The sequence below is a fragment of the Octopus sinensis genome, linkage group LG16, assembly GCF_006345805.1.
Source record: "Octopus sinensis linkage group LG16, ASM634580v1, whole genome shotgun sequence".
NCBI classification, from domain to species: domain Eukaryota; kingdom Metazoa; phylum Mollusca; class Cephalopoda; order Octopoda; family Octopodidae; genus Octopus; species Octopus sinensis.
Genome location: NC_043012.1, coordinates 12,589,049 through 12,617,038, shown reverse-complemented (window position 1 = coordinate 12,617,038; position 27,990 = coordinate 12,589,049). Strand labels below are relative to the sequence as shown.

General features: G+C 37.4%; 1 protein-coding gene across 1 annotated transcript in view; it reads right to left on the bottom strand.

The window, feature by feature from the left end:
- Positions 1 to 2,893: 2,893 nt before the first annotated feature.
- The window catches only part of LOC115220594 (epithelial cell-transforming sequence 2 oncogene-like), a 140,850-nt gene continuing 115,753 nt past the window's right edge, over positions 2,894 to 27,990 (bottom strand). The window contains exons 25-26 of the mRNA XM_036509887.1: positions 24,294 to 24,466; positions 2,894 to 3,565 (exon numbers count right to left, since the gene is read on the bottom strand). Coding sequence (XP_036365780.1) covers positions 3,438 to 3,565; positions 24,294 to 24,466 — 301 coding nt within the window. The 3' untranslated portion in view covers positions 2,894 to 3,437. The remainder of the gene's footprint in view (positions 3,566 to 24,293; positions 24,467 to 27,990) is intronic.

Genomic DNA, 27,990 nt, shown 5'->3' with positions numbered 1-27,990 from the left:
GTATATATATATACATGTACATATATATATACATACACGTATATATATACATGTACATATACATATATATATATATATATATATATATATATATATTATATGCATATATATGTATACATATACATATACATACGTATACATGATATATACATACATATATATATAAATATATATACGTGCATATATATATACATATATAAGTACATATATAGATACATATATACATATATATAAACATACATTTATATATATATATATATTATATATATATATATATATATATATATATATATATATATATATATATATATACATATATACATGCATATATATATAACGGGAAGCTTTATGAAAATAAACAAAAGACGAAGGCAGGTGGAATACAAACAAACAATTGTATTAGTATGGCGCTCAGGAATATAAATAAAACAAGTCTTTTACGTTTCGAGCCTACGCTCTTCACCAGAAAGATACACAGAAAAGAAACACGGAGAGAAACAAATAGAGAAGAAAATACATACATATATATATATATTACACACACACATATATATATTAACATGTGTGTGTGTGTGTGTTCATTTATATCTTACGACAGCACATATTTATTTGTTCCTCCGTACTTTTCTCCATTGTGCTTCCTTCCACCTCTGTTCCTATTACAATTGGATACTTAATCCAACTGAATAATGATAGAGAAAGAATGGAAACAGAAGAAGAGAAAAATGACAGGCAGGACTGCAATTTGAAAACAAAAAAATGATAGACAGAAAAGAAATCCTATATTGGACAACGTAAAAGGAATAAACAGAGACGATATAAGCAATATATGAAACTAAGCGAATATGAATTTATAAATACACAAATAGATGATTGAAAACTGCACTTAAAATACTGAGAAATACAAAGAGTATAAGATAGAAAGGATGATGAAAACGAGTGCATCCTAGGGAGGGTTTGGGAAGTAAGTGAAGATTAAAATGGGAGTGTTTCAAACGGTCAGTCAGTTAGCATAAGGACTGACACCAATAGAGAAACGAGAATAAATACCTGCACAAATATAGGTATAGAAGTGTAGGGTGTGATCTTACGCAGAACAGGTGTCCAAAATCCAGCTTGCATTATATTTCAAAAGGCGGCGAGCTGGCAGAAACGTTAGCAAGCCGGGCGAAATGCTTAGCGGTATTTCGTCCGCCGCTGCGTTCGAAGATCAAATTCCGCTGAGGTCGAATTTTCCTTTCATACTTTCGAGGTCGATAAATTAAGTACCAGTTACGCACTGAGGTCGATGCAATCGACTTAATCCGTTTGTCTGTCCTTGTTTGTTCTCTCTGTGTTTAGCCCCTTGTGGGTAGTAAAGAAATATATATTTCAAAAGGATTCAATGTAACGTCACCTTTACTTTTAGGTTCAAAGGTATAGATTTATATAAATAGACACACAACCACATACATCACGCATACATAAACACACACAGAAAAGAATTATTTCACCTTCTTTCGAAGTTTATTAATTTTCATATAATCAACAACATACAAGACTTGCTCGTAGCAGAAAAGTCACTAAAAGAGATACAGAGCTTCAAAGTTTATAGATATGAGGTCAGGCAGCCTTTAAAGTTTTGTAGCCAAGTATGCTATTATTGATAGCTTTATGTGAGAGTTTGGGGAAGGAAAATTCTCTCTCTTTTTCTCTCGCTCTCTCTCACTCTAAATATATATTTGTGTATGTGTGCGTGTGTGTGTGCGTGTGTGTATGTAAGAGTGTGTATGTGTGTGTGAATGTGTGTATGTATGTGTGTGTATGTGTGTGTGTATGTGTGTATGTGTGTGTGTGTGTATGTGTGTATGTGTGTGTGTGTGTGCTTGTATGTGTGTGTGTAGACGCTGACGCGGCAGTGCGGTAAGGCGTTCGCTTCCGAACCACATAGTTCTTGGTTCAGTTCCACTACGTGGTACCTTGGGAAAGTGTCTTTTACTGTAGTCTTGGGCCGACCTAAGCGTTGTGAGCAGATTTTCTGAACGGAAACAGAAAAGGAGTGTGTGTGTGTGTGTGTGTGTGTGTGTGAGTTGTCACTCGCCGCCACTTGTAAACTGTTGCTGGGTAGCGAACTTAGTGGTTCGAGAGAAGGTAGCGATACAGCACAACCAGGCTTTGAAAAGGAGAAAAGTACTGGGGTCAATTCGTTTGATTAAGATTTCTCAAGTCGGTCCGCCGCATGGCCGCGATCAAATGACTAAAACAAGTAAAAGATAAAAGATAATCCTTGTACATTCTTTTATGGATTAACCTTCGAATTTTTTAAAAACATGCTAGGCCACTGGTTTTAATTGATTAATATCAATTTCTACCCTTATTATTTAATTTTATATATATATATATATAATAACAATTATTATAATTATTATATTTATTTTTATAATTATTATAATTATTATTGATAAAATCGTTATTTTATTTTAAATTAACGATCTTATCTTTATATACATACATATATATATATATTTGTTATTTTTCACTTGCCCCACGCTAAATGTTGTGTTATTTCTCATTGGAAACAATTTTTTAGTGGCTATACCATAGTGGATCTATTTTTAGCACTAGAGTAGACCACATAGTGGTCGCTCTCTCATATTTATGTATAAATTTGTATTGTATCCCTGGTTTTTATGTGCTAAGCCACTTGGTGTTAAATTGATGGTATTATTAAATTAACATCAAATTTTCACCCTCATTTATAAACATATATATATATATATATTATATATATATATATATATAATATATATATATATAATATATATATATATATATATATATATATATATATATACATGTTGATACGCGTACATACACTTATCCATATATACGAATATGTATGTACATATGTGTTGTAATATCGTTGACGGTTACTTAGATGTATTTCTTTTCAAACTATGCCGCAAAAACATTTGAAAAACACGCCTTTGAAGAAACTTCGAAGTCATTGTCTATTCTCTCGGAGAAGTAATAGTAATGAATGTGTAGAAGCAGAGTTTGCATGTGTCCACCTTTGCGCGTAATTTGTATGTTTCCATAGGTTTAATTGTTTATGTGTAGTCATTTACTACTCTATTTCTAAGCTGTCATGGATGCGAGTTGTACTTTATCGTTGTTCTAATCATCGGCTTGTCTTAGTGGATTTTTTTATTAGTTTGGGGCTAATTTCGCTTTTGCCCTTCACTGCACAGCCATCACCATCACCAACATTACCGTCATCATCATCATCATCGTCGTCGTATTCATTATCATCACCCTTACGATCATTATTATTATTACCATCATCACATCACTGCCATTATCAACTCTGCCACCGCCATCTTTATCATGCCTATTATCACCTCAGCATCATCATCGTCGTTGTCGTCGTCATCGTAAACATTGTCACTGTTTCCTTGTCAATATACTTGCACACTTCTTATGGCTTGATGCAGGATACTCAGCCAGTTCACTTTCTCCGTGGGACTCTCGGTACAGCAGCATATCTGGTTCGAAGGACTTTTCAATTTAAATGCATTGCATACATCTGCAATATATAAATAGAGAATAAAGGAACATACGTATAGACGTGAATAAAGAAAAGAACAAAAGATGTTTGCAATGCCCTACTTTTGGGCGTCGCCAGCGGAAAACTGGGGTGATATGAGGTGCGTTCAAAAACTATAATTGTTTATCTTTGTCCGACAAAACTAATATTGAGAGTGGAAAACCCGTGAGATGGAAAGTTACCCCACCCTTTCTGCGCATTTACGAAAGGAATTGCACTGGTAGGTCGAGTCAGTTTCCGGTTGTTACGCGTACTGTATAGACATGTACCACCCGCTCGCCTGATTTTTGTTTTCACACAAGATTATCAGACGCTTTCAGTAGAGATATTGCATCTAGTTTTGCCAAAAGGTTAATGATACTCAAGCTCAAACTATCCAGAAGATGCAGCAGGTCTTTGTTGGGGATTTTCTGGGCAAATCTCAGGTTAAAAAGTGTTACAACAGATTCAAATATGACCGTGTCTCAAGGGTAAGCAAAATACACTCAGGCAAATCAATCACAAACCAGAACAAGAAACCAGTTGAGAATGTTCGGCTAATAGTTATGAAAAACAGTCCTGTAACAATCAAGGAAATTGCTCACAAAATTGGTATAATCACAGGATCAGTGCATTCTATTTTAACGGAGGATATGCGCATGCGTAGAGTGTCGACGAAATTCGTCCCCAAGTTTCTAGTGGAGCAGAAGAAGCAACTCCACATGGAAATCGCTCAGGACATGCTGGGCTGTGAAAACTACGATCCAAACTTTATAAAGAATATAATCACTGGTGGTTGGACATGAATTTATGTTACGACCCAGAAGCCAACTTTCAATCCTCCCAATGGAAGCACTCATCATCATCAAGGCTCAAAAAGCACGACAGGTTCGCGTTAGGTTGAAGGCAATGTTAAACTATTTCTTTGACTCCCGTGGTATGGTGTATCATGAATACGTACCAGAAGGCCAAACGATCACTAAGGAACACGACTTGGAGGTTATGCGTCGCCTTTGTGATACTGTGCATCGAAAGTGGCCGGACATATGGGCGGAGAAGAATCAGTAAATTCATCTGGGCAATGAGCCTACTCATTCTGCCGACGTAATCCAAGCCTTCCGAGTCAAGAACAACACACTCTTCAAATGGCTCCCTGCTCCCCCGCGCTGTTACTGTATGACAACTGGCATTACTCAAAGCTGAAAACTATGCCATGAGAGGAGCGATTTGAGTCGATAGCGAAGATTATAAGAAAAGCGATGGCAGAGCTCCATATCATTGCGGAGAAAGCTTTCCAGACTCGTTACTAGAAGTGGTAGAATTACTGCGAGAAGTGTGTGAACTCTGAAGGAGTATTTTGAAGATGAATAAAATTTGTGAAATGCACAAAATGGTTTTTCTTTTTTTTTTTATATGCCTAAACATCGGATAATTTTTGAACGCACCTTGTAATCTTAACTACTTATACCTTTCTCTCTAACCTCATATTCTTGGGTCAAATATGCTACACGTTCAGTAACTAGATTTCTCCGTATAATCGCTTAAAACGTTTTTTCTCTTAAACTACTTTAGTCAGTATCTCCCGAGATACAGAAAATATGGCTAAAACTTCAATGACCATTAAAGAAACTTTTCACTATCTGGTATTGACTCATATACATATTGTAACACTGTAGAGGGAAACATTCTAATGTAACTGCTATATGTTTAATATCAAACTACTTAAGATAATATATATATATTCTCAAATGAATGAATCAAACGGTCGATTAGATTTCCGATTAGACGTATGGCAGAGTGATCAATAATTTCTATGCTTATTGTATAGTTGTGACCATACATGTTGTAGCAATTGGCAAGTTTCAAGTAGCCATCACATTCTTGGTTGTAGTCTTGCATCAGCTCATGTCAGCGTGTTCTGAGTTACCTACGTACAGTGCAGTGGAAAAATTGTTAAGAATTAAATTAGCTAACCATGGAAACCGTGCAGCACTAAGAATGTATTACAAACTAACCACCCTTTTGGTTGCTTGTGTAATAGTTTATCGAAATGGCTACGTGCAACTTTCTTCACACTGAACGAATCTTTTATCCTTTAATTTTTACATTTAAGTATTTCAATCATTTGACTGCAGTGATACTGGGGCAGCACCTTGATATTTTTTAGTCGAACGAATCGCAACCTCCATCCAGTATTTATATTTTTGTTAAACCTGTTACTTATTTTATCGGATCTATTTGCCGGAACGTAAACAAAATGGACCGAGGCGTAAACAAAATATGCACTGGTTGGCAAGCGATGCCGGAGGAAAAGAACAAAGACACACACACCGATACAGATATATCATATAAATATATTTATATGTGTGTATTTATGTGTGTGCTTGTGTCTGTGTCTGTGCGTGTATGTGTGCATATATATATATATATATATATATATATATATAAACACCACCAACACCACCGTAATCTGAGCTTAATAAGATTTTCTGTGAGGAGAAAGAAGCAATATTAACGTAACTAATTTTCACAAACCATGAATCCACGAACACTTTGCACTTTATTAGATTAAAGGTCAATTCAAAATAACAAGACTAAGATATAAAAATCCATAAACAAGTATATCATGTCTATATCTATTTGTGTGCGTGTCTGTGTGTGCACGTGTGCGTGACTGTGTATGTGTTTGAGTGTATGTATGAATATGTGTGTATGACGGTGCGTGGCTCTGTGGTTAGAGTTCCGTGCTAAGAATCATGAGGTTGTGAGTTCGATCCCGGACAGAGCTGTGTGTTGTGTTCTTTATTTCACGTTGTTCCAGTTCACTCAGCTGCAGAATTGAGATGCAATTTGACAGGTATCAACTTTTGCCTTCCCTAGGATAACATCGGTCACGTGGAGAGTGGGGGCTAGTATGCATGGGTGATTGTTGGTCTTTCATAAACAACTTTGCGTGGACTTGTACCTTGGAGGGGAGCTTTTTGGTTGCAACCCCATGCTCCTTCATGACCGAAGGGGGTCGTTAGGCATGTGTAATACGAGTTAGTGTACAAGTGAAAAAAAAGTAGCACTCAACACATTTGATCGAAATTACATGTATTTAATAACAATTTGGCTCAGCTTTCACTCTCTTTCTCATGCGCGCACAGTCAGTCACTCACACACATACTCACACACCTATACATACATATATGTATATAATAAGTGAACAAATTAAAGAGAATACAACTCGACATATTTCGTCGGAGCTACATGTTTTTAATAACAGATTGATTACAGCTTCACGTGACATAGTTTCGGGGTGCGTTGGATGCGTTAATCTCATCAGATATTAAGAGAGTGGGCCCTACGCGACCACGTCGTGTAGAGCTGAGAGAAACTGTTATTAGATACGTGCACACACACACACACACAAACGCATATATCTATTATGTGTTTGTTTTTGTCTAAATGGAGATATGTATCTCTATCTCTCTTTCTTCCTGTCACTATGTATGCATGCATGCGTGTATGTATGTATGTATGTATGTATATATATGTATGTATGTATGTATGTATGTTTGTTTGTTTGTATACGTGCAAATTTTTATGGTTTGTTTTATGTATGTCTTCTGCATATACTTGCATATCAAGAATATGCTCATTCATACTTAAATGATAAATTTCTGGAAAGTAATCAGCTTTCTCCTTCCTTGTTTTTCAGAAGCTTAATTCTCAAAATTAGTATCTAAGCATTGTGTTGCCTATACCAATTGTATATATGTAAGCATGTAGGTATAGACATGCTACTATTCACTTGCCTTCTACCAAATTACACTCAGAAGACATTAGGTAGATTATATCTAAAGCAAATGTAAATGCCATGAGACCTAACCGTGCGAATGATTTCATTGATGTTTAAGTTTTTATTCGTTGTAGGAACTTAGTAGTAAAAGACTGTATCTTAAACTGTAAACAAATCTATGCCTAGACACAGCTCTTGGATTGATAAACGGAGACGGTTGCTTCACTTCACTTGGTGATGAAAGTCACCTAACTACGTAAGAATATTTTTGTTCATTCTAGTGACAGTGAAAATAGGAATCGTGACTATAATTCTTAAGCAAAAGCATTAATGTTTTTACAATTTTTTTTTTATCTTTCTCTACATCAAAAGAAGTATCTACAACCAAAAATGCAAAATTTCTTGCCAAATTTGTTCTGGCGGCGCTATCTTCGTTTTATTGTTTGTCGTTAATGCACTTACTTATCACGTTTCTATTAAAGTATTCTCTTTTTATATCTCAATAATGTAGATATACTTGAAATTTTCCGGAGATAGTCGACATTAAAAGTAAACCGATGGCACAAGCATTAACCTCGTCATAACATATGAAGAAAGTTGGAGAAAGAAATTAGCAAATGTGTGATACGTGAAGGAGATGGGGGATAAGAGGGAAATAAAGGAAAACGGAAACTAAAGACAAAATTTAGAAGAATATAAAGGAAAGTTAAAAGAAAAACATATTTCAAGTAAGGGTAAAAAACTCACCCGATTTACGAGGAAATAAGAATGTAATATTAGAAAATAGGAAATAAAGGGAAAACAAACACCGAGAAAATTAGTAACGAAACGCAGTGTAATAATAATAATAATAATAATAATAATAATAATAATAATAATAATAATAATAATAATAATATTTATAATAATAATAATAATAATAGCAATAATAATAATAATAATAATAATAATAATAATAATAATAATAATAATAATAATAATAGCAATAATAATAATAATAATAATAATAATAATAACAATAATAATAATAATAATAATGACTGTCTGCGCAAGTACTCAAACTTAATTTTTTCTGTCATTTCTTTCTCCATCAATTTATCCATTTCCAATATTTCTACGTACTTATGTCCCCTCTCTTCTATCTGCTTCATAACCTCCTCCGACAGTATCGATAACCCATCCATATATTTCAGTTTGCTTCTATTCAAGACTAACACACCATACTTTTTCAGTCCGATTTCCATTCTGATATCAGAACTGAACGTATAGACTGTATCAACGAGAGAACTGACTTGGGATTCACCTGTACCCTAAACTTTGAGGCCATCCATGAATAACAAGTGGTTGACTTTTTGTTGGCGGCTTTTGATTACATACCCAGCATTGGCTTTCCTCAGAATCATTGTTAGTGGTATTACGCACAGTACAAACATCAGTGGGGAGGCTGTCCCCTTGTAAGATTCCCCTCCTGATTTCTATTGTCCCTAACCTTCTTCTATATGCTGTTAGTTCCGTCCTCCAATTCGCCATACGTTTTCGAAGCATCACTCAACATTCGATCCAATACCAAATAGGTTCATACATTCCATAATCCAAGAATGTGGGATCATATCGTCCGCTTTACGATAATTCATCCGTGACATGGCTAAGTTAGTTTCCGCCCCTGGTAGTCTCTAAGTACAGTTTTGTCTAACAGTAGTTGATCCTTGGTACCTCTGCACCTACGCTGGTGACCTTTCTGCTCGTATGGCTGGACTCCATTTTTTTTTCCTGATGTCCGTACATTGACTCTGCGACTATTCCAGTCAATAATTTCCACATAAGTAGCAAGCAGGATATCGGCTTGTACTTGTCTACCGTATTGCCTTTTTCGATGTTTTTCAAGCACAGCACTTTCCTATCCATTGTCAGCCACTCTGGTGTTGCTTGGTCGGCATTTAACAAGGTATTGAGTTGTGCAGCTATTTATTCATGACATTCACCAAATCTTTTGATCCAGTAGCCGTGAACTCTATCTGGTTCCGAGGCCTTCCAGATTATTAATAATAATCACTGCGCCACGGAAGACGCTGCCAGCTTCCACCAATCAACAAAAAGGCTGGCCAGGCAGCAAAAACTCTGCGAGAATCAAGTCTGTTGGTTCGAGGAGCACAACTGTTCAACTCCATTCCGGTACATGTCAGAAATCTATCAGGATGCAGTGTGGAATCATTCAAATTGCAACTGGATAGATACTTAAGCACCATTAGAGATGAACCCCATCTCCCAGGATATACACAACGAGCACAAACTGACTCAAACTCGCTCCTACACATGTCAAAATTAAGCAGAGAATACAACCTGGCAACCACACCAGACTCTGAGGGTGGAGTCTTCGACTTGGCCTGAGCATGGACTCAAACCCAAATGAAATGAAATGAAATGAAATAGTAATCCTTTCTACTATAGGCACCATGCCAGGATTTTGTTAGGAGGAGGACAATCGATCACCTCGGCCCCAGTACTTGAGTTATTCTCAATTCATCGACCCTGGAAGGACGATAGGCAAATCGACCTCGGCGGAATTCGAATTCAGAACATAGTGACAGACGAAATACCACTAAGCGTTTCGCCTACCTTGCTAAGATTATACCAGTTCGCTGCCTTAGTAATAATAATAATAATATAATAATAATAATAATAATAATAATAATAATAATAATAATAATAATAATAATCCTTTCAACTAAAATCACAAGACCTGAAATTTTGATGGAGGGGTCTAGTCTATTACATCGACTTCAGTGTTTGACTGGTACTTAATTTATCGATCCCGAAAGATTGAAAGTCAAATTCGATCCCTGCAGAATGTGAAATCCGAACGTTAAGACGGACAAAATGCTGCTAAATATTTTGACCGGCATGCTAACGGTTCAACTCGCCTGTAATCATGATCGTCGACGTCATCATCATGATCAACATCAAGAACAACTACAAAAAATCAGTAACGTATATGTGATTGTGGAGGGGCGTGGCTCAGCGGTTAGGCTGTCAGGACCATGATCGTAAGATTGTGGTTTCGATTCCTGGACCGGGCGACGCGTTGTGTTCTTGAGCAAAACGCTTCATTTCACGTTGCTTCAGTCCACTCAGCTGGCAAGAATAAGTAACGCTGCGATGGACTGGCGTCCCGTCCAGCTGGGGAACACATATGCCATAGAAACCGGGAAACCAGGCCTGTGAGCCTGGATAGGCTTTAAAAGGGCGCATTTATTTATTTATTTATTTATTATATGTGATTATTACTGCCATGGCAACTACCCTGAAACTAGTCTCTGGTTGCTGGCTTTTTAGGGTGGTGGTGCTTATCTCCCCTGTTTGAAAACTTAAGGTCACAGAACATATGTGTCCCGTAGCCAACTAGAAACGGTTTTTGTTGGGGCTAAATAACAGTAACATTCTTCCCTTTCCTGGGACTGCCACATTATGTTGGCAGCAAACCATCACTTCATCGTGCTGCCGCTGCATAACTCACTCTGAGAGATTTAGAAATGCAATATTTCTAACAAAAATTACTGACTTCGGGATAAATGACAGCATCATAAGCATCATCATTAACATTATCATCGTCATCATTTTCACTAGCACCTGCTGTAACGACAGCATAGTCATTGTCATACCGCCATCTACACTATGATGTTTTTCTTTTCCTACACAGCGCAGCCCACCTACTACTACTACCACTACTACTAATAATAATAATAATACCGCTAATACTACTGATGTTTCTACCACTATTTATCACTACCACTAACACTACTACACTACTACTACTATTACTACTACCATGACAACAAAACTTCTAGCACCACCACCACTAATGATAATTCTACCATCGCTGATATTGCTGCTGCTACTACTACTACTACTACTACTACTACTAATAATAATAATAATAATAATAATAATACTTCGCCCACTTCGTGATCATTACCAAACATTGTTAACCGTCACAAAAGATGAAAGTGTAACAAAAACAAAAATGAGAATAAATACGTAGCTTTGAAGGCCAATATCGGAACAGACGTTCTCAGCTTATTTCACGAATACCACCAAAGGCGTCAACTGTAATAATGCAAGCACCACCACCACCTACAACAATAACAACAACCACACCAACACCAACAAGTATACCGCCGCCGCCGCCACCTGAGCAGAGAGAACGACACCAATAGCAAGATCACGAACCAAATTCATCACGAACAACAGAAGTGATGGCAGCTTCATATTAGTAAGAGTCATCATCAATAACAGCATCAACATAAATTTCGACATCATCATCACGATCAACAATAACCAGAATCGATAATATTTATGATGCTATCATCAGCAGTATCACTAAATCATTCTCAGCATCGTAACTAACATTATTGTCCTCGATGTCGTCGTCGTCGTCACCACCACCACCGCCACTACCACCATCGTCAACATCCTAGTCATCATCCTCACCATTACCACCATCACCGGTACCACCATCATCATTATCATAATTCTTGCCGCCACCACTACCTATTTCTTTATTGCCCACAAGGGGGCTAAACACAGAGAGGACAAACAAGGACAGACAAATGGATTAAGTCGATTATATCGACCCCAGTGCGTAACTGGTACTTACTTAATCGACCCCGAAAGGATGAAAGGTAAAGTCGACCTCGGCGGAATTTGAACTCAGAACGTAACGGCAGACGAAATATCACAAAGAATTTCGTCCAGTGGGCTAAGAATTCTGCCAACACGCCACCACCTCTACCGCCATCCTCCTCCACATCCACGCCATCATCCTCCTCATCATCATCGTCACCACTAGTAACAGCAGTCGTGGCAGCAGCAGCAACACTAGTAGAGGTACAAGCAGCAAAGCAATACCATCAACCATCAAGATTAATACGAAACTATTAAGTATTACTATTATTATCATCACCATGAATATCATTATTATTATTATTATTATTATATTATTATTATTATTATTATTATTATTATTATTATTATTGAGTGAGAGAGCAGTGCATGCCATCAAAGTGACACTGGGGTAAAATATACAGAACCCAGTATACCCATCATGACTACCCGTCTGATAAATAATATTGCTGTAGCCCGTCTTTTATAGCAAGACAAAGGAATGTACATGATAACACTTCCAATCAGTTAAGATCAGAAGCAATGAGAGCCACTGTCTGCTACTATTGTTGTTTTTATTATTATCACCATTATTATTATTATTATTATTATTATTGAGTGAGAGAGCAGTTCATGCCATCAAAGTGACACTGGGGTGAAATATACGAAGCCCAATATACCCATCATGACTACCCGTCTGATAAGGGTACACCAGGCACATGCATCACAACCATATGTGCGCGACATGGTGATCTCATATCAAGATAAACAGCACATGACCTTGCAGTTGGGGCCCAGTTAGAATTTTCTTCAGGTTGATTGCCCATCCCGCTCAAAAGGTCCTGAATAAGGGTTGTTTAAGGAGTTGAAAGAACCACCCATGTTTCCAGAGGTGAATTATTCAAACTCCAAAGAATCCCTCTCAACACATGGCTATGATGCTCCCCCACTACTTCTGCTCGTGATCAGAGATGCACACATCGTCAGCCACTAAGGGATATGCTCAACTGGTTAAAGTCAAACAACTGACAAGCAAATCTGTGGTATTGAGCAGAATATTTGCTGTAGCCCATCTTTTATACCAAGACAAAACAATGTACATGATAACACTTCCAATCAGTTAAGATCAGAAGATTATTATTATTATTATTACAATTATTATTATATTACCATTGTTATTATTATCATTATTATTATTATTATTATTATTATCATTATCATCATTATTATTACTCCTTCGTACACCGGAGTATTTAGTCTTCTTTCAAGTGACAACAAGGACCTCAGACAGATAATACTTTCTTTAAGATGTGTGCTGTGCCCAATAAGGCTGCTTTTTGCAAGACATCAATCTATCATGGGATTTCCAGATGCCTTAAGGAGTTTTGAAGTTTCAATCGGATTGAGCCCGATACTCCAATCACCACTGATATCAGTTTTACATTACCCTCAAGCATTCCATACAGTCTTGCCATTTCCACTTTCAGTACGGAGTACTTGATGATTTTTTTTAGCTTCTTCACTCATAACATTCATGTCGTTTGGTATAGCTACATCAATAAGCTGACAGTATCTCTTATTTAATATGACAATATCCGACAGACGGCATTCGATTACAAGATCCATCTGAAAAATATAGTTCCTCCTTAGTCCATTTGAGGATGGACGTACTTTATCTGACCACCGCAACTGCCCAGATATTCATTGCGGTAATCAAAGTTTTGACATTCAGGTTGGATTTCAACACCATTCAACCCATTTTTGATACGCCTCGGTGACCTTGACTTTCATTTCTCTGTGTAGAATGTCATCCAGCTCCAAAGTCCCTAAATATCTATACCCGCTTCCATCAGGTTCACCCATGATCTCTCCTGGTGGTAACCGAAATCTTCTGCAGGCTGCTTTCTTTCCTCTTTTCATACTAAGTACTGGGCTTTTGGTAATCCTAGATTCCATACCGATGTCCCTACCACACTTCTAGATTACTTTGGTTAAGGAACCTATCTGTTTATCAAATTTCCCAAACAATTTGAGGTCAACCATAAACATAAGATGGTTCAATTACGGACCCTCTTCCAACATCGGTAACCCATCTTAACTTCCTAAGTGTCATTGTTATGGGTATTAGTGCAATTACAAAAAGTAACGGAGAAAACAAGTCACCTTGGAAGATTCCCCTTTTAATATTAACTTCTCCAAGGAATACATTACTTCAGTACAATTTGGTTTTCCACTCTTCTATGCTATGCATCAGAAAATTTGTGATGTTGTCGGCAACACCAAACGTCTGCAGGATCAACGATTTAAGAATCAGGCACCTTATTATATGCCTTCTTACAGTCAATCCAAGAGATAGAAATGTTTGTATGTTTTTTACAATGCGTAAAATTGTTTTATCGGTGACTAAGTGATCCTTGGTACCCTGAGAACTCTTCCTACATCCTTTTTGTTCTCTTGGTAGTATTTCTCCAAGTGCCAAGAAATTTATGACAATATCCCTATGTTTCTTTCCTCCTTGGAATTTTGTCTTGATAGTCCTATCCACTTTGCATCCCTTTCATGCACCACATTGTTTCCCATAATCAACTCCAGAACTCATTGGATTCATTTGCATCAGAAGCAACATTTTCCCCCATTGTCTCCTTCTAATGTTCGGAAAAATTAATCGGGTTGTGTTATCATTATTATTATTATTATTATTATTATTATTATTATTATTATTATTATTATTATTATTATTATCATTATTATTATTAATTATTATCATTAATATTATGATTATCATTATTATTATTATTAATCATTATTATTATCTTATATTATATCATTATTATTATCATTATTCTTATTATTATATTACCTTCATCATCATCATCATCATCATTATTATTATTATTATTATTATATTACCATCATCATCATTATTATTATTATTATTATTATTATCATTATTATTATTACTACCAATATCATTACCAGAACAACAGCAGGCTAACTGCAGCAATGTTATTGTTATTCTTATTGGCAGTATTACCCGAATAATCAACTCGAGATAATAACCCCATTGAACATTACGAAGAACAATATTAATAGCAGCTCGTCCAAAACAACAATAACTGAATGTGAAACATTATCGATAGCATTATTATATCATAGTAAATGTCATCATCACCATTGCTGTTATCATCATCATCATCATCATCATCATCATTATCATCATCATCATTACCTTCATTATTAAATACCATCGATATTATCATCATCATCATCAGCAGCAGCAGCAGCAATAGCATCCGCGTCGTTGTCAACATGATCATTAATTTTTTTTTTTTTGTTTAATCTAAGTAGCTCTTTAAATACAATTGTAACCCTATAGTTAATCGAACTTCAGAAACAATGCTACAGGACTGATAAAAATCACACCATCATCATGATCATGGTCATCATCCTCATCATCATCATCATCATCATCATCATTATCATCGACGCCATTCTTATCATCATCGTCCGTCATCTTCAGCGCCATCATCTTCATCACTTTTAGAAATCGTCACCACCGTCTTCCGCCCCTTCCTCCTTCTTCTCCTCCTCATCATCATCATCGCCGTCGTCGACGTCGCAGTTGTTTCCACCACCATCATCTTTATCATCGTATATCATCATAATACCATCATTATTATCATCATCATCATCATTATCTTCAACCATGTCACTGTGACCATAGTTATCATCATTGTCACCAGCATCATCATCGTCGTCGCTGTCATCATTATCATTATTTTTTGCTATGTACGAACGCTGTAGTGAAAAAATTGATGAACCAGCGAAAAACAAATGCAAGACTAGTAAATATATGGGTTCAGTAATACCAGCAATGATATTAATAAATTTTAGAAAGCGGGATAGCCGATTACATCGATCCCAGTATCCCGCTGGTATTTATTTCATCGACCCCGAAAGCATAACAGGTAAGGTCGACCTGATTGCATTTGAACTCAGATCATGAAGACAGACGACATACCACTAAACATTTCGCCCGGTGTGCTAACAATTCTGCTAATATTGATAATAATGATTCTTTATTGGCGCGAAGAACCGCAGAAAACAGCAAAGGACGATACAACACGAAGGACAGTGGAAATTTATATATAGCGTGTGTGAAGAGTATATAAAGAATAAGAATTAACAATAAGAATTCGAATACAAAGATTCCCAAAAGAGTGGAAGACCTAGTAAGGGACAACCTACAGACCCCAGTCATCCTGAAAGCTAAGAGCACATCTAGCAAACAACCCTCTCCTCTCCATTCCTTCCGGCCTACAGGTGCATGTTCACAGTAAACACGGGCCATCTTCACCACATTCACCTGCTTTTCAACAAATTACTGGGCTACAGCACTTGCCTCTCTACTCTCACCTTGAATTTGAAATTAAACTTGAAAAAGTTAATGAAATTTTAGCTTTGAAGGAAGGTGTCAGTCTTCAGTCTTTTCAGCCTCATCTACCACACTACCTCTTTACCGACCACTAGACAGAGGGACATTGCTTGCCCTTCTCTGCCAAAAGAAGGTGGCGTGGCTATCTTCACGATGGACTCGGCCTACACGTGCCAACGGCTATTTGATAAAGCTCCGCAAGTCACGAATGTCCAGATATTGAACGAGTTCATGCAGAACAGCTTCTTTGCCCTTCACAAGTTCAAGTCAATCTAACAGAACTTCTGTGCATGTAGGGCTTGTCTCGAACCGACAGAGAACCTAGGAAGCAGTGCTAGGCCAGGCTTATCAGGAAAGTATGCATCAGCCACAATCCAAAAGTCCTCCGGAAAAGATCGATACGTAGACATTGTCCGGGAATGTCATCGTTCTCTCTGGCCACCAATTACCCATAGAACTCCAATGACGAACTTACACCGAGCGCTTTACTTGACTGGCTAATGACTGTGTGTGCTTGCAGGTATTCCAGATGCAAACCTTCCTTTCTCAGGCTACGCTTGATCCAGGATTATAACTCCGGGAGTGAGACGAGCTATGAAACATTCTATCTCGCAAACGGTAACCACATCTGCTTCCTGTTAAGGTAACCCTGGTGACGTTGCAGCTCGGCGCATGTCTGTGCATCATTAACCACGGCATATCCAGTCCGCTAATCAGCTGCTGCTAACACCAGATGGACCGTCTGACGAGTGGAACACGTTCCCTCCACAGAAACAGGAAGAGCGAATGCTCTAGCTGGATCAGAAATGATGCAGGGCAGGAGCTAGTGCAAATTACTTTAGCATCCGAAAGTTACTTTCATACATTTCTCGCAATGTGTTCAGTGCTGCTGCTGTTGCTGTTGCTGTTGAGCGAACGGTCTTCGTCCCAGAGCTCGCAAGATGGGAGAAGTCCGAAACGTGGTTCTTTGCTATTCGTAAGACCCGCAGAAGAGAAAGCAGGTCTACCCCGACCCCGAGAGCATCGACGGATGGATGAATGCGCATCCAGGCTCAGCGGTTGCGTAGGAAGTCGGAGACAAGAAACAGGAAGAAAGGGTGAGATAAATTTGGGGCGAAAGAGTACAACAGGGGTCGCCACCCCACCCCCTGCAATAGTAATGGTTTCGTATTTTGCCACAAGGGCAGCTTTTTTGGTGGGGAGGAAATAAGTCTATTACATTGACCTCCAGTATTCAACTGGTTCTTAATTTATCGACCCCGAAAGGAAAAAAAGCAAAGTCGACTCAGACTTATAATAATAATAATAATAATAATAATAATAATAATAATAATAATAATAATAATAATAATGATAATGATGATAATAATGATAATGATAATAATAGTAATAATAGTAATAATAATAATAATTGCATTTATTTGTTACAAGGGTGAAGGATGAGGGGGACAATACAAAGACAGACATAAAGTGTAGGGGTATTGTATATAATAAAATAATATTTTTTCAAATGAAAGTTGAAGAAGTCAATGAGAGCCATACCAAAGAGGAATGTATCTGTCCTCATGCTTTTCAGCCTTACAATGAACAGTGAATACAGTAGCATCATCATACGCGTACTTTTTAGAGGAATTTAGTCCGATCAATAATTCGCATGATAAAGAGAAGTGTTATCCAATATTCCATTAATATCTGTTTTATAGCTTCATTAAACAGAATTATTCTCTCGTTATCACCCTCTCTCTCTGTCTCTCTCTGTCTCTCTCTCTCTGTCTCTCTCTCTCTCTGTCTCTCTCTCTCTCTCTCTCTCTCTCTCTCTCTGTCTCTCTCTCTCTCTCTCTCTCTCTCTGTTTAAATCCTTCATTCAAGTATAAAGAAACGTTTTCCTATACGCGACTCAGAAATATAACCCAGTGAGTTGCTGGAACATTAACGGAAGATATTTGCTTTAAAAACAATTTATATGTGTAAGAAAAATTATTGAGCCATTGAAATATGGACAGAAGACATAGTTTAGCAAGTGTCTTCGTGCGATATCATCATCATGTGTTTAAGAAAATGTTGAATTTGGTGGCATACATTGCTCTATAAACAATTTAAAATTACATTGCTTAGAACTTAGTGTTGGTTTCATATAAGGCGGCAAGCTGGTAGAGTCCTGAGCACGTCGGGCAAAATGTTTAGCAGCATTTCGTTCGTCTATACGTTATGAGTTCAAATTCCACCGAGGTCTAATTTTCACCCCCATCCAGTCGGGGGTCGATAAAATAAGAACCAGTTGAACACTGCAGCTGATATAATCGACTTACCCCATGGTCCGAAATGATTGCACTTGTTCCAAAATGTTAAACCAATACCAATGTATATTGATTAACACTTGATACTGGTTTCAAATTTTGGCACTGTGTCAGAAATATTGTAGGAAGCGGGTAGTCCATAACATCGACTCTGGTGCTAGGTTACTTCTTTATCGACCCCGAAGAGCAAAGTCGACCATGCAGAATTTGAACTCAGAACGTGAAGACGGAGGAAATGCCACTAAGCACTAAACTCGGCGTGCTAGAGATTCTTATTTCTTTATTGCCCACAAGGGGGCAAAGTCGAGCTCGGCGGAATTTGAACTCAAAACGTAACTGCAGACGAAATACCTATTTCTTTACTACCCACAAGGGGCTAAACACATAGAGGACAAACAAGGACATACAAACGGATTAAGTCGATTATATCGAACCCAGTGCGTGACTGCTACTTAATTTATCGACCCCGAAAGGATGAAAGGCAGACGAAATACCTATTTCTTTATTACCCACAAGGGGCTAAACACAGAGGGGACAAACAAGGACAGACATAGGTATTAAGTCGATTCCATCGACCCCAGTGCGTAACTGGTACTTAATTTATCGACCCCGAAAGGATGAAAGGCAAAGTCGACCTCGGCGGAATTTGAACTGACAATGTAACGCAGACGAAATACCGCTAAGCATTTCGCCCGGCGTGCTAACGTTTCTGCCAGCTCGCCGCCTGAAGTAAAGGCAGAGAGATGGCACAATCGTTACCGCGCCGGACAAAATTCGTAGCGGCATTTCGTCCGTTTTTAGAGTCCGAGTTCGGATATCGACGAGATCTACTTTGTCTTTCACCCTTTCGGTATCGATAAAAATAAGTACCCGTTTAACACTGAGGTGTTGATGTAATCCACTTATTACTTCCCCCGAAATTGCTGGCTTTGTGCCAAAATTTGAAATTAGTATTATACTCTGGGGCAAAGGCGGCGAGCTTGCAGAATCGTTAGCACTCCGGGCGAAATGCGTAGCAGTATTTCGTCTGCCGCAACGTTCTGAGTTCAAATTCCGCCGAGGTCGACTTTGCCTTTCATCCTTTCGGGGTCGATAAATTAAGTACCAGTTACGCACTGGGGTCGATATAATCGACTTAATCCGTTTGTCTGTCCTTGTTTGTATAAATATACACTATATCGTACGACTAATATATAGTCTTCTTGACTCTTTTTTTTTGCACGTTAGACCACTGAAAATGTAAATTTTGATTGAATATTTTAATTTTAATTAAATTCCATTTCCCTTTGATATGATTAAACATTATATATATATATACATATATATATATATATATATATATCATTGATGGCATACACAGTATGACCGCTTGAAGGTTTGACAGTAACACTCAACCTCACTCTCTCGCTCGCATACTCTTTCTCTCGTTCTCTATATTTCTTTTTCGCTCTTTCACACTCTTCCTCTCACCGTCCTCATTCTCACACACTTACTTCTCTCTCTCTCTTTCTCTCTTACTCGTTTCCTCCTTATCATTTCTGACGCAACTTCAATAAGTGTTCTTTTGGAGCTAGGTGGTCGCAAGCACCGTTGCCTCCTTTAGAGTGCTTAAGATATTAAACTCAGCAACAATTTACCCAACCTTCTCTTTCTTCCTCTCCAGAAGGACAATCGTGTAGAATCACCCCGCTACAACTTGCATTTTCCTTCTAAGTACTGATTTGTGAACAGTTCAAGCAGAACATTAACAACAACCTCTTGCCGGTTCCCAGCAACCCTGTGAAGGTCATAAACACCGCCTTTTTCTAACGATCCCGTAAATAACATCACTGAAGAGTCTAGCTTTCATCTTTCACTGAAACTACGGCCATGCTGGAATGCCGTCTTGAAGGGTTTTGGTGAAACAAATCGACCCACTACTTATATTTTAAAGCGTAGTCCTTGTTAAATCAGTTTCTTATGTGCACGTAAACAAACCAACACCAGTTGTGACGTGGTGGTGGACTACAAATGCACGCACACATACACACCAATACATATGCGCGCACACATTTGAACCGTATATATATATATGTATATATATATATATATATATTATATATATATATATATATATATTATATATATATATATATATATATATATATATATATATGAAAAAACAAGTCAAAAACAGAAAATGCTAAGATAATTTTATAGTGAATCTTTCAGTACCGGTTTCGGTCATTTTGAGACCTTTTCAACTGTAACGATTGAATAATTAAATTTAGAAAAATTAGAAGAAAAGTTTTTTTAAAAGAATATTTCTATAGTAGTGTTCAGATATAAGTAGCATTCTGCCTTTCTCTGACTCCCTTGTTTGCACTTGTGTGTTCGAGGTCGTTGTGAGTTCTTGGTAGGGTAGGTGAAGAATAAGGAGGCTGATGTGGAGAGGGGGTGGGGAAATCTGGGAATGCCTTGATGGTCGTATTTTGAATGGTCAGTGGCTAACAGCAGTCGCAGTTCAATTCAGGAATTGTTTATGGAATTTGCGTAGGCGTTATACTGAAAGACATTAGTGACAAGGTTAAGGGGTGGAAGGTGGAGAAGTAGAAGAAGAAGAAGAAGAAGATGACGATGTTGATGATGATGATGATGATGATGAAGAAGAAGAAGAAGAAGAAGAAGAAGAAGAAGAAGAAGAAGAAGAAGAAGGAGAAGGAGAAGATGATGGTGATGATGGTGGTGATGATGATGACGACGATGATGATGATAATGATGATGATGAAGAAGAAGAAGAGGAAGAAGAAGAAGAAAAAACAGAGAAGGGAGAATATGAATGGGTGAAAGTATAGCTGTGATGGGGCTGATTAGTAATGGATTCTATGGAGTGTAATATTTGTGTGTGTATATATTTCTTTTATTCTAAAGTTGAGGTATATTAATTGTTTGTCGTAGACCCGTTAAGAAGTGGCTTGAATTTTGTAATAAAGAGATTTTCTTTACTTATTCGTTGTCTCGAGGTTGTATCGTCCCTAAATTGGTAGAGGGGGAAAATCCTGAAGTTTGGTGTTTTTTTGTTGGCGCAAGTATCTATGTGTTGGCTAAAAGCTATTTTTCTGTTTTGGGGAATTTTTATCTGGGATCTGTGCAGGGCCATTCATTTATGCAAACCATTTTTTGTTTGGCCTATGTACTGCTCTTGACACCCGGAGCAGGTTAGTGAGTATATTAGGTTCTCCGAAGCACATGTGAAGTTGCTTTTCACTGTAAACCGTTGTCCCTGTTGGAAGGAGAACTCTGATGCCTCAATTAGATTGTCGCATATCTCGCAATTGGGTCTTCCACATTTTTTTACTGTCGGCTTCTGTGTTGAAGAGTGAATTCGGGCTTGTGTTAGGAGACTTTTCATGGATCTAGGCTGTCTTTTGCTTTTTATGATCGTGTGTGTTTGGAGGATTGTGTTCATTCTGTGATCTTCTTTTTAGGAGGGGTATGTTGTGGAGGATGGTGCCGAAGGCTTCGTTATTGAGAGGGTTGTGTGTGGAGATGTATGGTAAGGCTTTTGGTTGTAAGTTTTTCTTTGATTTGGGATGTCTCAGTTCCTTGATGTTAAGTTGAAGGGCACGTTGAATGCACTTGTCAATAAGTGAAGGTGGCTAGTTCCTGGTGATAAGGGTATCTTTTAGTTCTTGTAGTCGTGTGTCTCTGGTGTTTGCGTTAGAGACTATAGTGCATATCCTTTTTGCTAGATTGAAGGGGATATTCATCCTGGTGTGTCTGGGGTGGCATGAATTGAATGGAAGATATTGCTTGGAGTCTGTAGGCTTATAGTATATATATATATATATATATATATATATATATATATTATATATATTATGGACTTCCATACAGTTTCCGTCTACATATACACTTAACACATATACGCACACACATTTGAACCATATGTATATATATATATATATATATATATATATATATACGACGGACTTGCATACACTTTCCGACTACAAAATTCATTCGCACTTCTTATTTGGTTGGCCTAAGTCTATAGTAGCAAATACTCTCCCGGTGTGCTACAATATAGTACTGAACCTGGATCCATATGATTGGGAAGCATATTCCTTAACCACACGGCCACGCCTGCCTTTATAAACAGAAGAGTTACAAGAGGGTTATGTACAGGACATTCCTTTCTTTTACTTTTCACAGTAAATCAAATCGTTGAAATTTTCTACGAACTCTCCTCTAAGTTAACATTTGTTCACCAGCAAAAGTATTCTCCTGCTCTCTAATCTTAGTTTATAACAATTGCACTGAATTTCTTTGGTGTTTACTTCTTTGTGCACAACTTCACATTTTCATTATCGTTGTTTAGCTGTGGACCAACTTTGATCAAGTGTTCTCACACTGATAATCGCATTCTTGTTTCAGACATAGTAAGTACACAAATATCTAACCTGCAGCGCATTTTATAAAGACGGTAAGGTATGGTTAGGAGGATATTTGTCTGATATTTCTTGCAGGCCACACAGTTACATAGAAGTACTCACATTGGGATGTATGATTACTAGTGAGTATGTATGTTTGTGTGGATATAGTTGTGTACAAGTATGTGCATGTACCTATATGTACTTTCACATTCTTGCTTCTAGCAACAAATCAACATGTGCTGCTCTCTTAAGAGATTCTTTTCTTCTTAGATTTATAAGTTAAACAGAAGATAGAAAATAGAAAAATATCTCCAGTCATTTTATATACAATAAGGAAGACGCAGTAACTACTACAGTAATAAAACATAATATACATATGTATGTATATATGTATGTGTTTGTAAGTATGTGAGTGTGTGTGTGTGTGTGTGTGTGTGTGTGTGTGTGTGTGAATGTGTGTGTGTAAAGAACGAAAGAAATAAGAGGTAGTGAAGAGTTGTGGTATTCAAAATTTTATCGAACATACACAACCTTTACAAAAACATACGGAAACAATTACATAGCAAGTAGTGATATTATCCAATCATGCATTTACACCTAATCCTTGTCCCGTCACATATACAATTCTATGTTGAAGTTCCAAATACTTACACTTTTGGCCGCTATGCAAATGATCAAACCCCACAGGCTATATAAATCGCTAACAAAACATCACTTCAATGAATTCTGAAGAACGCAACCCCTCTATCAAAACCAAGTGAGAAGGAGGGAGAGAGAGAGAGAAAGAGGTCATATATTTATATTTTTGTTTACCCAAATGATTTTTGTCCTAACGATCACTTTGCTATCAGACGATTGGCCTTCCTTAATGAATTTATTAGCTCTCCTGTTTTCCTTCCTCTCCCTATTCCACCTCCCTTTCATGTTATGAAATTATTTCAGCATTTTGGTGAAACAGTTGCATGTTCGATAAAGTTTAATGTCATGGGTGACTATTTCATATTACACCGCTAGAAAAAACTGCCGTTCAGACCGAAAAGATCCAAAAGTACTTTAGTGTTAGTAATGTTCTCCATTTGTTAGGTATTAATAATAGAGTAAAACAATATTGACAACAAGTGTAAATTTGAAAACTTACATTTAGTATTTGGTATATTTTTCACCCTTACAACTGAAAGTGGAAGACTATACTCGAACGTATACAACATCTCACATGCCATGCTGAGTGGTAAATGTCTTGAGACTTTTCTGGTAACGACTAGGGTATCATTAAACAGGTATAATCCAAGAGCCTCTGTACATTGGTAAATTCTGAAATACGCAGTAATCGAAACAAAACAAGAAAAAAGTGTTTTATTTACAACATAAAGACAAAAATAAACACACACGCACACAAGTGGTACACCGTCAGTTACGATGACGAGGCCTCCAGAGAATCTGATAAACGGAACAGCCTTCTCATGAAATTAACGTGTAAATCACTGAGCACTCCACAGAAGCGCATACATTTGGCGCAGTGTTCGGGGTGAGTCACCGTGGCACAGGATATGACAAGGCTGACCCTTTGAAGTACTGATACAATTCACTTTTGCTGGCTAGGATGACGGGAGAAACATGAGGTGAAATATCTTGCTCAAGGACACAGCACGACGCCGAGTACCGATCTCTCGGAAGCCGAATATCCCAACCACTTAGTCAAACGCACAAACACACACACACACACAAACACACACACACACACACACACACACATAATACATATATGTACGTATACAGGGCTGTGGAGTAGGAGTCGGAGTCGAAACAATTTTTGTGTTTTAAGAGTCAGAGTCAAGGTCGGTGAAAATCGGCTAACTCCGACTTCTCTAAAATATTATACTGTTTATTTGATAAAAAATATATTTAGGAGTAGCTGTCTGGTAAGTAGCTTTCTAAACAACCACATGGCTCTGGGTTCAGTCCCACTGCGTGGTATCTTGGGCAAGTGTCTTCTGCTATAGCCGCGGGCCGACCAATGCCTTGTGAGTGGATTTGGTTGACGGAAACTGAAAGAAGCCTGCCGTATATATGTATATATATATATGTATGTGTGTGTGTTTGTGTGTCTTTGTTTGTCCCCCTAGCATTGCTTGACAACCGATGCTGGTGTGTTTACGTCCCCGTCACTTAGCGGTTCGGCAAAAGAGACCGATAGAATAAGTACTGGGCTTACAAAGAATAAGTCCCGGGGTCGATTTGCTCGACTAAAGGCGGTGCTCCAGCATGGCCGCAGTCAAATGACTGAAACAAGTAAAAGAGTAAAAGAGTAAAGAGTATACTTTATTTAATTATGTTTTATAATGGAGCATAATCAAATAAACTAAACTACAATAGAAGCGGCTGTAAATATATGCAAATTAAGAATTAGTTATACACTATAAATTACATTGAAAATTGATAATAACAAGATTGCGCAAATTTATCCTTTGAACAACATGCAAATATAATGGACTGCATCACAACAAACTGTAATGAGTGTAATCTGCAATCAATTTGAGTGAGCCGTGAATTGCGTCAGTTTTAAACTTTGGCTGAGGAGAATGCTTGCCTCTGCTTGTATTTCACCATCTTTCAAATTGAAAGCTGATGCAATACGCGCACAAGGGACCTATGAAGTTTACATTTTAAGATTGTTAAATGAAGTGTTTCAATCGAAAAGAACTAAATTAAGGGTAATTTTTATGCTTGTATTCTTTCACATATATATAAAATGTTTCGTAGGATTATGAAAATAAAATTGTAAAAAGAAAGTAGCGTTCAAGGTTTCTGCACAAATTATGTTACCTTTAAAAACCATCTAGAAGATACTAGATAGTCGTTTACAACCATAATTTGATTCGGTTTTTTTCGTTTCGAGTGTTAAAATTCTGAAGAATTTTTTTTTTTTTTTTTTTTTGTATTTTCAGTATAATTCTTTGGTAAATTTATGGTTTCACACCAGAATTTCGGTACTAAATTTTTTTTTTCCGAGTATTTTTATTGGGGCCTGGGGGACCAATCTTCTTAGTTGACCTCATAAGCTGTCGGAAATGTATGGGGTGGGGCGGAACCTCGGAAATTCCCCTTCCCCACCCCGTCTCCCGCGTTTTTTTGTTTTCTTTGCAATCGTCTTTATTGACCTCATACATATAATCAGTTAATTCTATTTTCATATTGTATATACTGATTAAAATGTTTATGTTTGGTTGTTCGCTAGAATTGAGCTGATTAGCAAACGCCGCTGTGTTCCTCTGACTGGTCAGAAGCGTGACAAAACGACTTTGCTTCCACTAATTCCAAAATTCATCAAGTCTGGTTCAGTTATCTACAGTGATTCTTGCTCGGCTTACAAAAATATACACACATTAGGTTATCAGCATTACTTAATAAACCACACACACAAAAAAGTGATTATTTTGATACCCCACATGCACACATATACACACAAAATGGCGAGATTTAAAAGAATGAGTAAAAAGGGCCGAGTATTTGTTCAAACTATCTACACCAGCACCTGGCCTGATATTTATTTATCTCTGCTATAGAAAACAAAAACAAAAAAATTGCTGCACGAATTTTTTATTTATCGAGGCAGCAAAATTATATACACCCCTCCCAGATCGCCAGTAAATGATCGATTCCAGCAAAAATCCGGAGACAGAATATATCCAGGACTGGCCTAGGTTCCGCTCCACCCCTCCGTTTTCCACGGACAAAATGCAGTTTCTAACCATTATGAGGTCAATTAAGACGATTGCAACGAAAACCAAAACGCAGGGGAATTACCGAGGTTCCACCGCACATTTACCCACTCCGTTTTCCGCGGGTAAAGGCATTTCTGACAGGTTACGAGGTCAACTAAGGCGATTGCACCAAAAAACAGAACGGAAAAAAATTGTGGTAAAAAATTATTTAGTATCGAAATCGCGCCTGGTGTGTAACTATAAATTTATCAAGTCTTTAATACCATTGTAGCTTCAATCTTAACTTTTTATGACGATATATAATTTATTAATAAATATTACGGTAATTTAACTATGCTTAATGTTAAGTACTAACTGTAATTTGTGCGGTCAGCGTTTTTGGTGTTTGATTTTTTTTTTTCTGAATTAAATATTGTTTATATTTCCATTGATGTTGTTGATGTTCACAGTCCTAACAATATGGAAAGAAAAAAAAAAGCAAATACCTAAATATGCTAAATCTAGTGTAGTTGGACGTCTTACTATCACTGAAGATAAAAAATAATGTGTGTCAGTGTATGATTGATGGAGAAGATAGTGATAATGATGATACTGGAAAAATTTGTAACAGCAAATTAAGTGCTTATAGATGTTCTAATAAAAACGCTCCTTCAAGAGCAAGTAATTTGGAAAGACATTTAGAGCGCTTCTATCCAAAAGCATTAGAAAGAGTAAATGAAAAGGATAAAACAAGCGTAAATGGTCTAAGTGCACAAGAAGCAAAGCCAAGTACTTCAAAATCAGTTACTGGGATATCAACTGCAAAGCAAACAACTGTCACAAGGTTCTTTACTTCTGACAAAATAACGATAACAGGCGGCGATAAAGGCGGCAATAAAGGCGGCGAGCTGGCAGACACGTTAGCACGCTGGCCGGAATGCTTAGCGGTATTTCGGCTGCCGCTACGTTCTGAGTTCAAATTCCGCCGAGGTCGACTTTGCCTTTCATCCTTTCGGGGTCGATTAAATAAGTACCAGTTACGCACTGGCGTCGATGTAATCGACTTAATCCGTTTGTCTGTCCTTGCTTGTCCCCTCTATGTTTAGCCCCTTGTGAGCAATAAAGAAATAAATA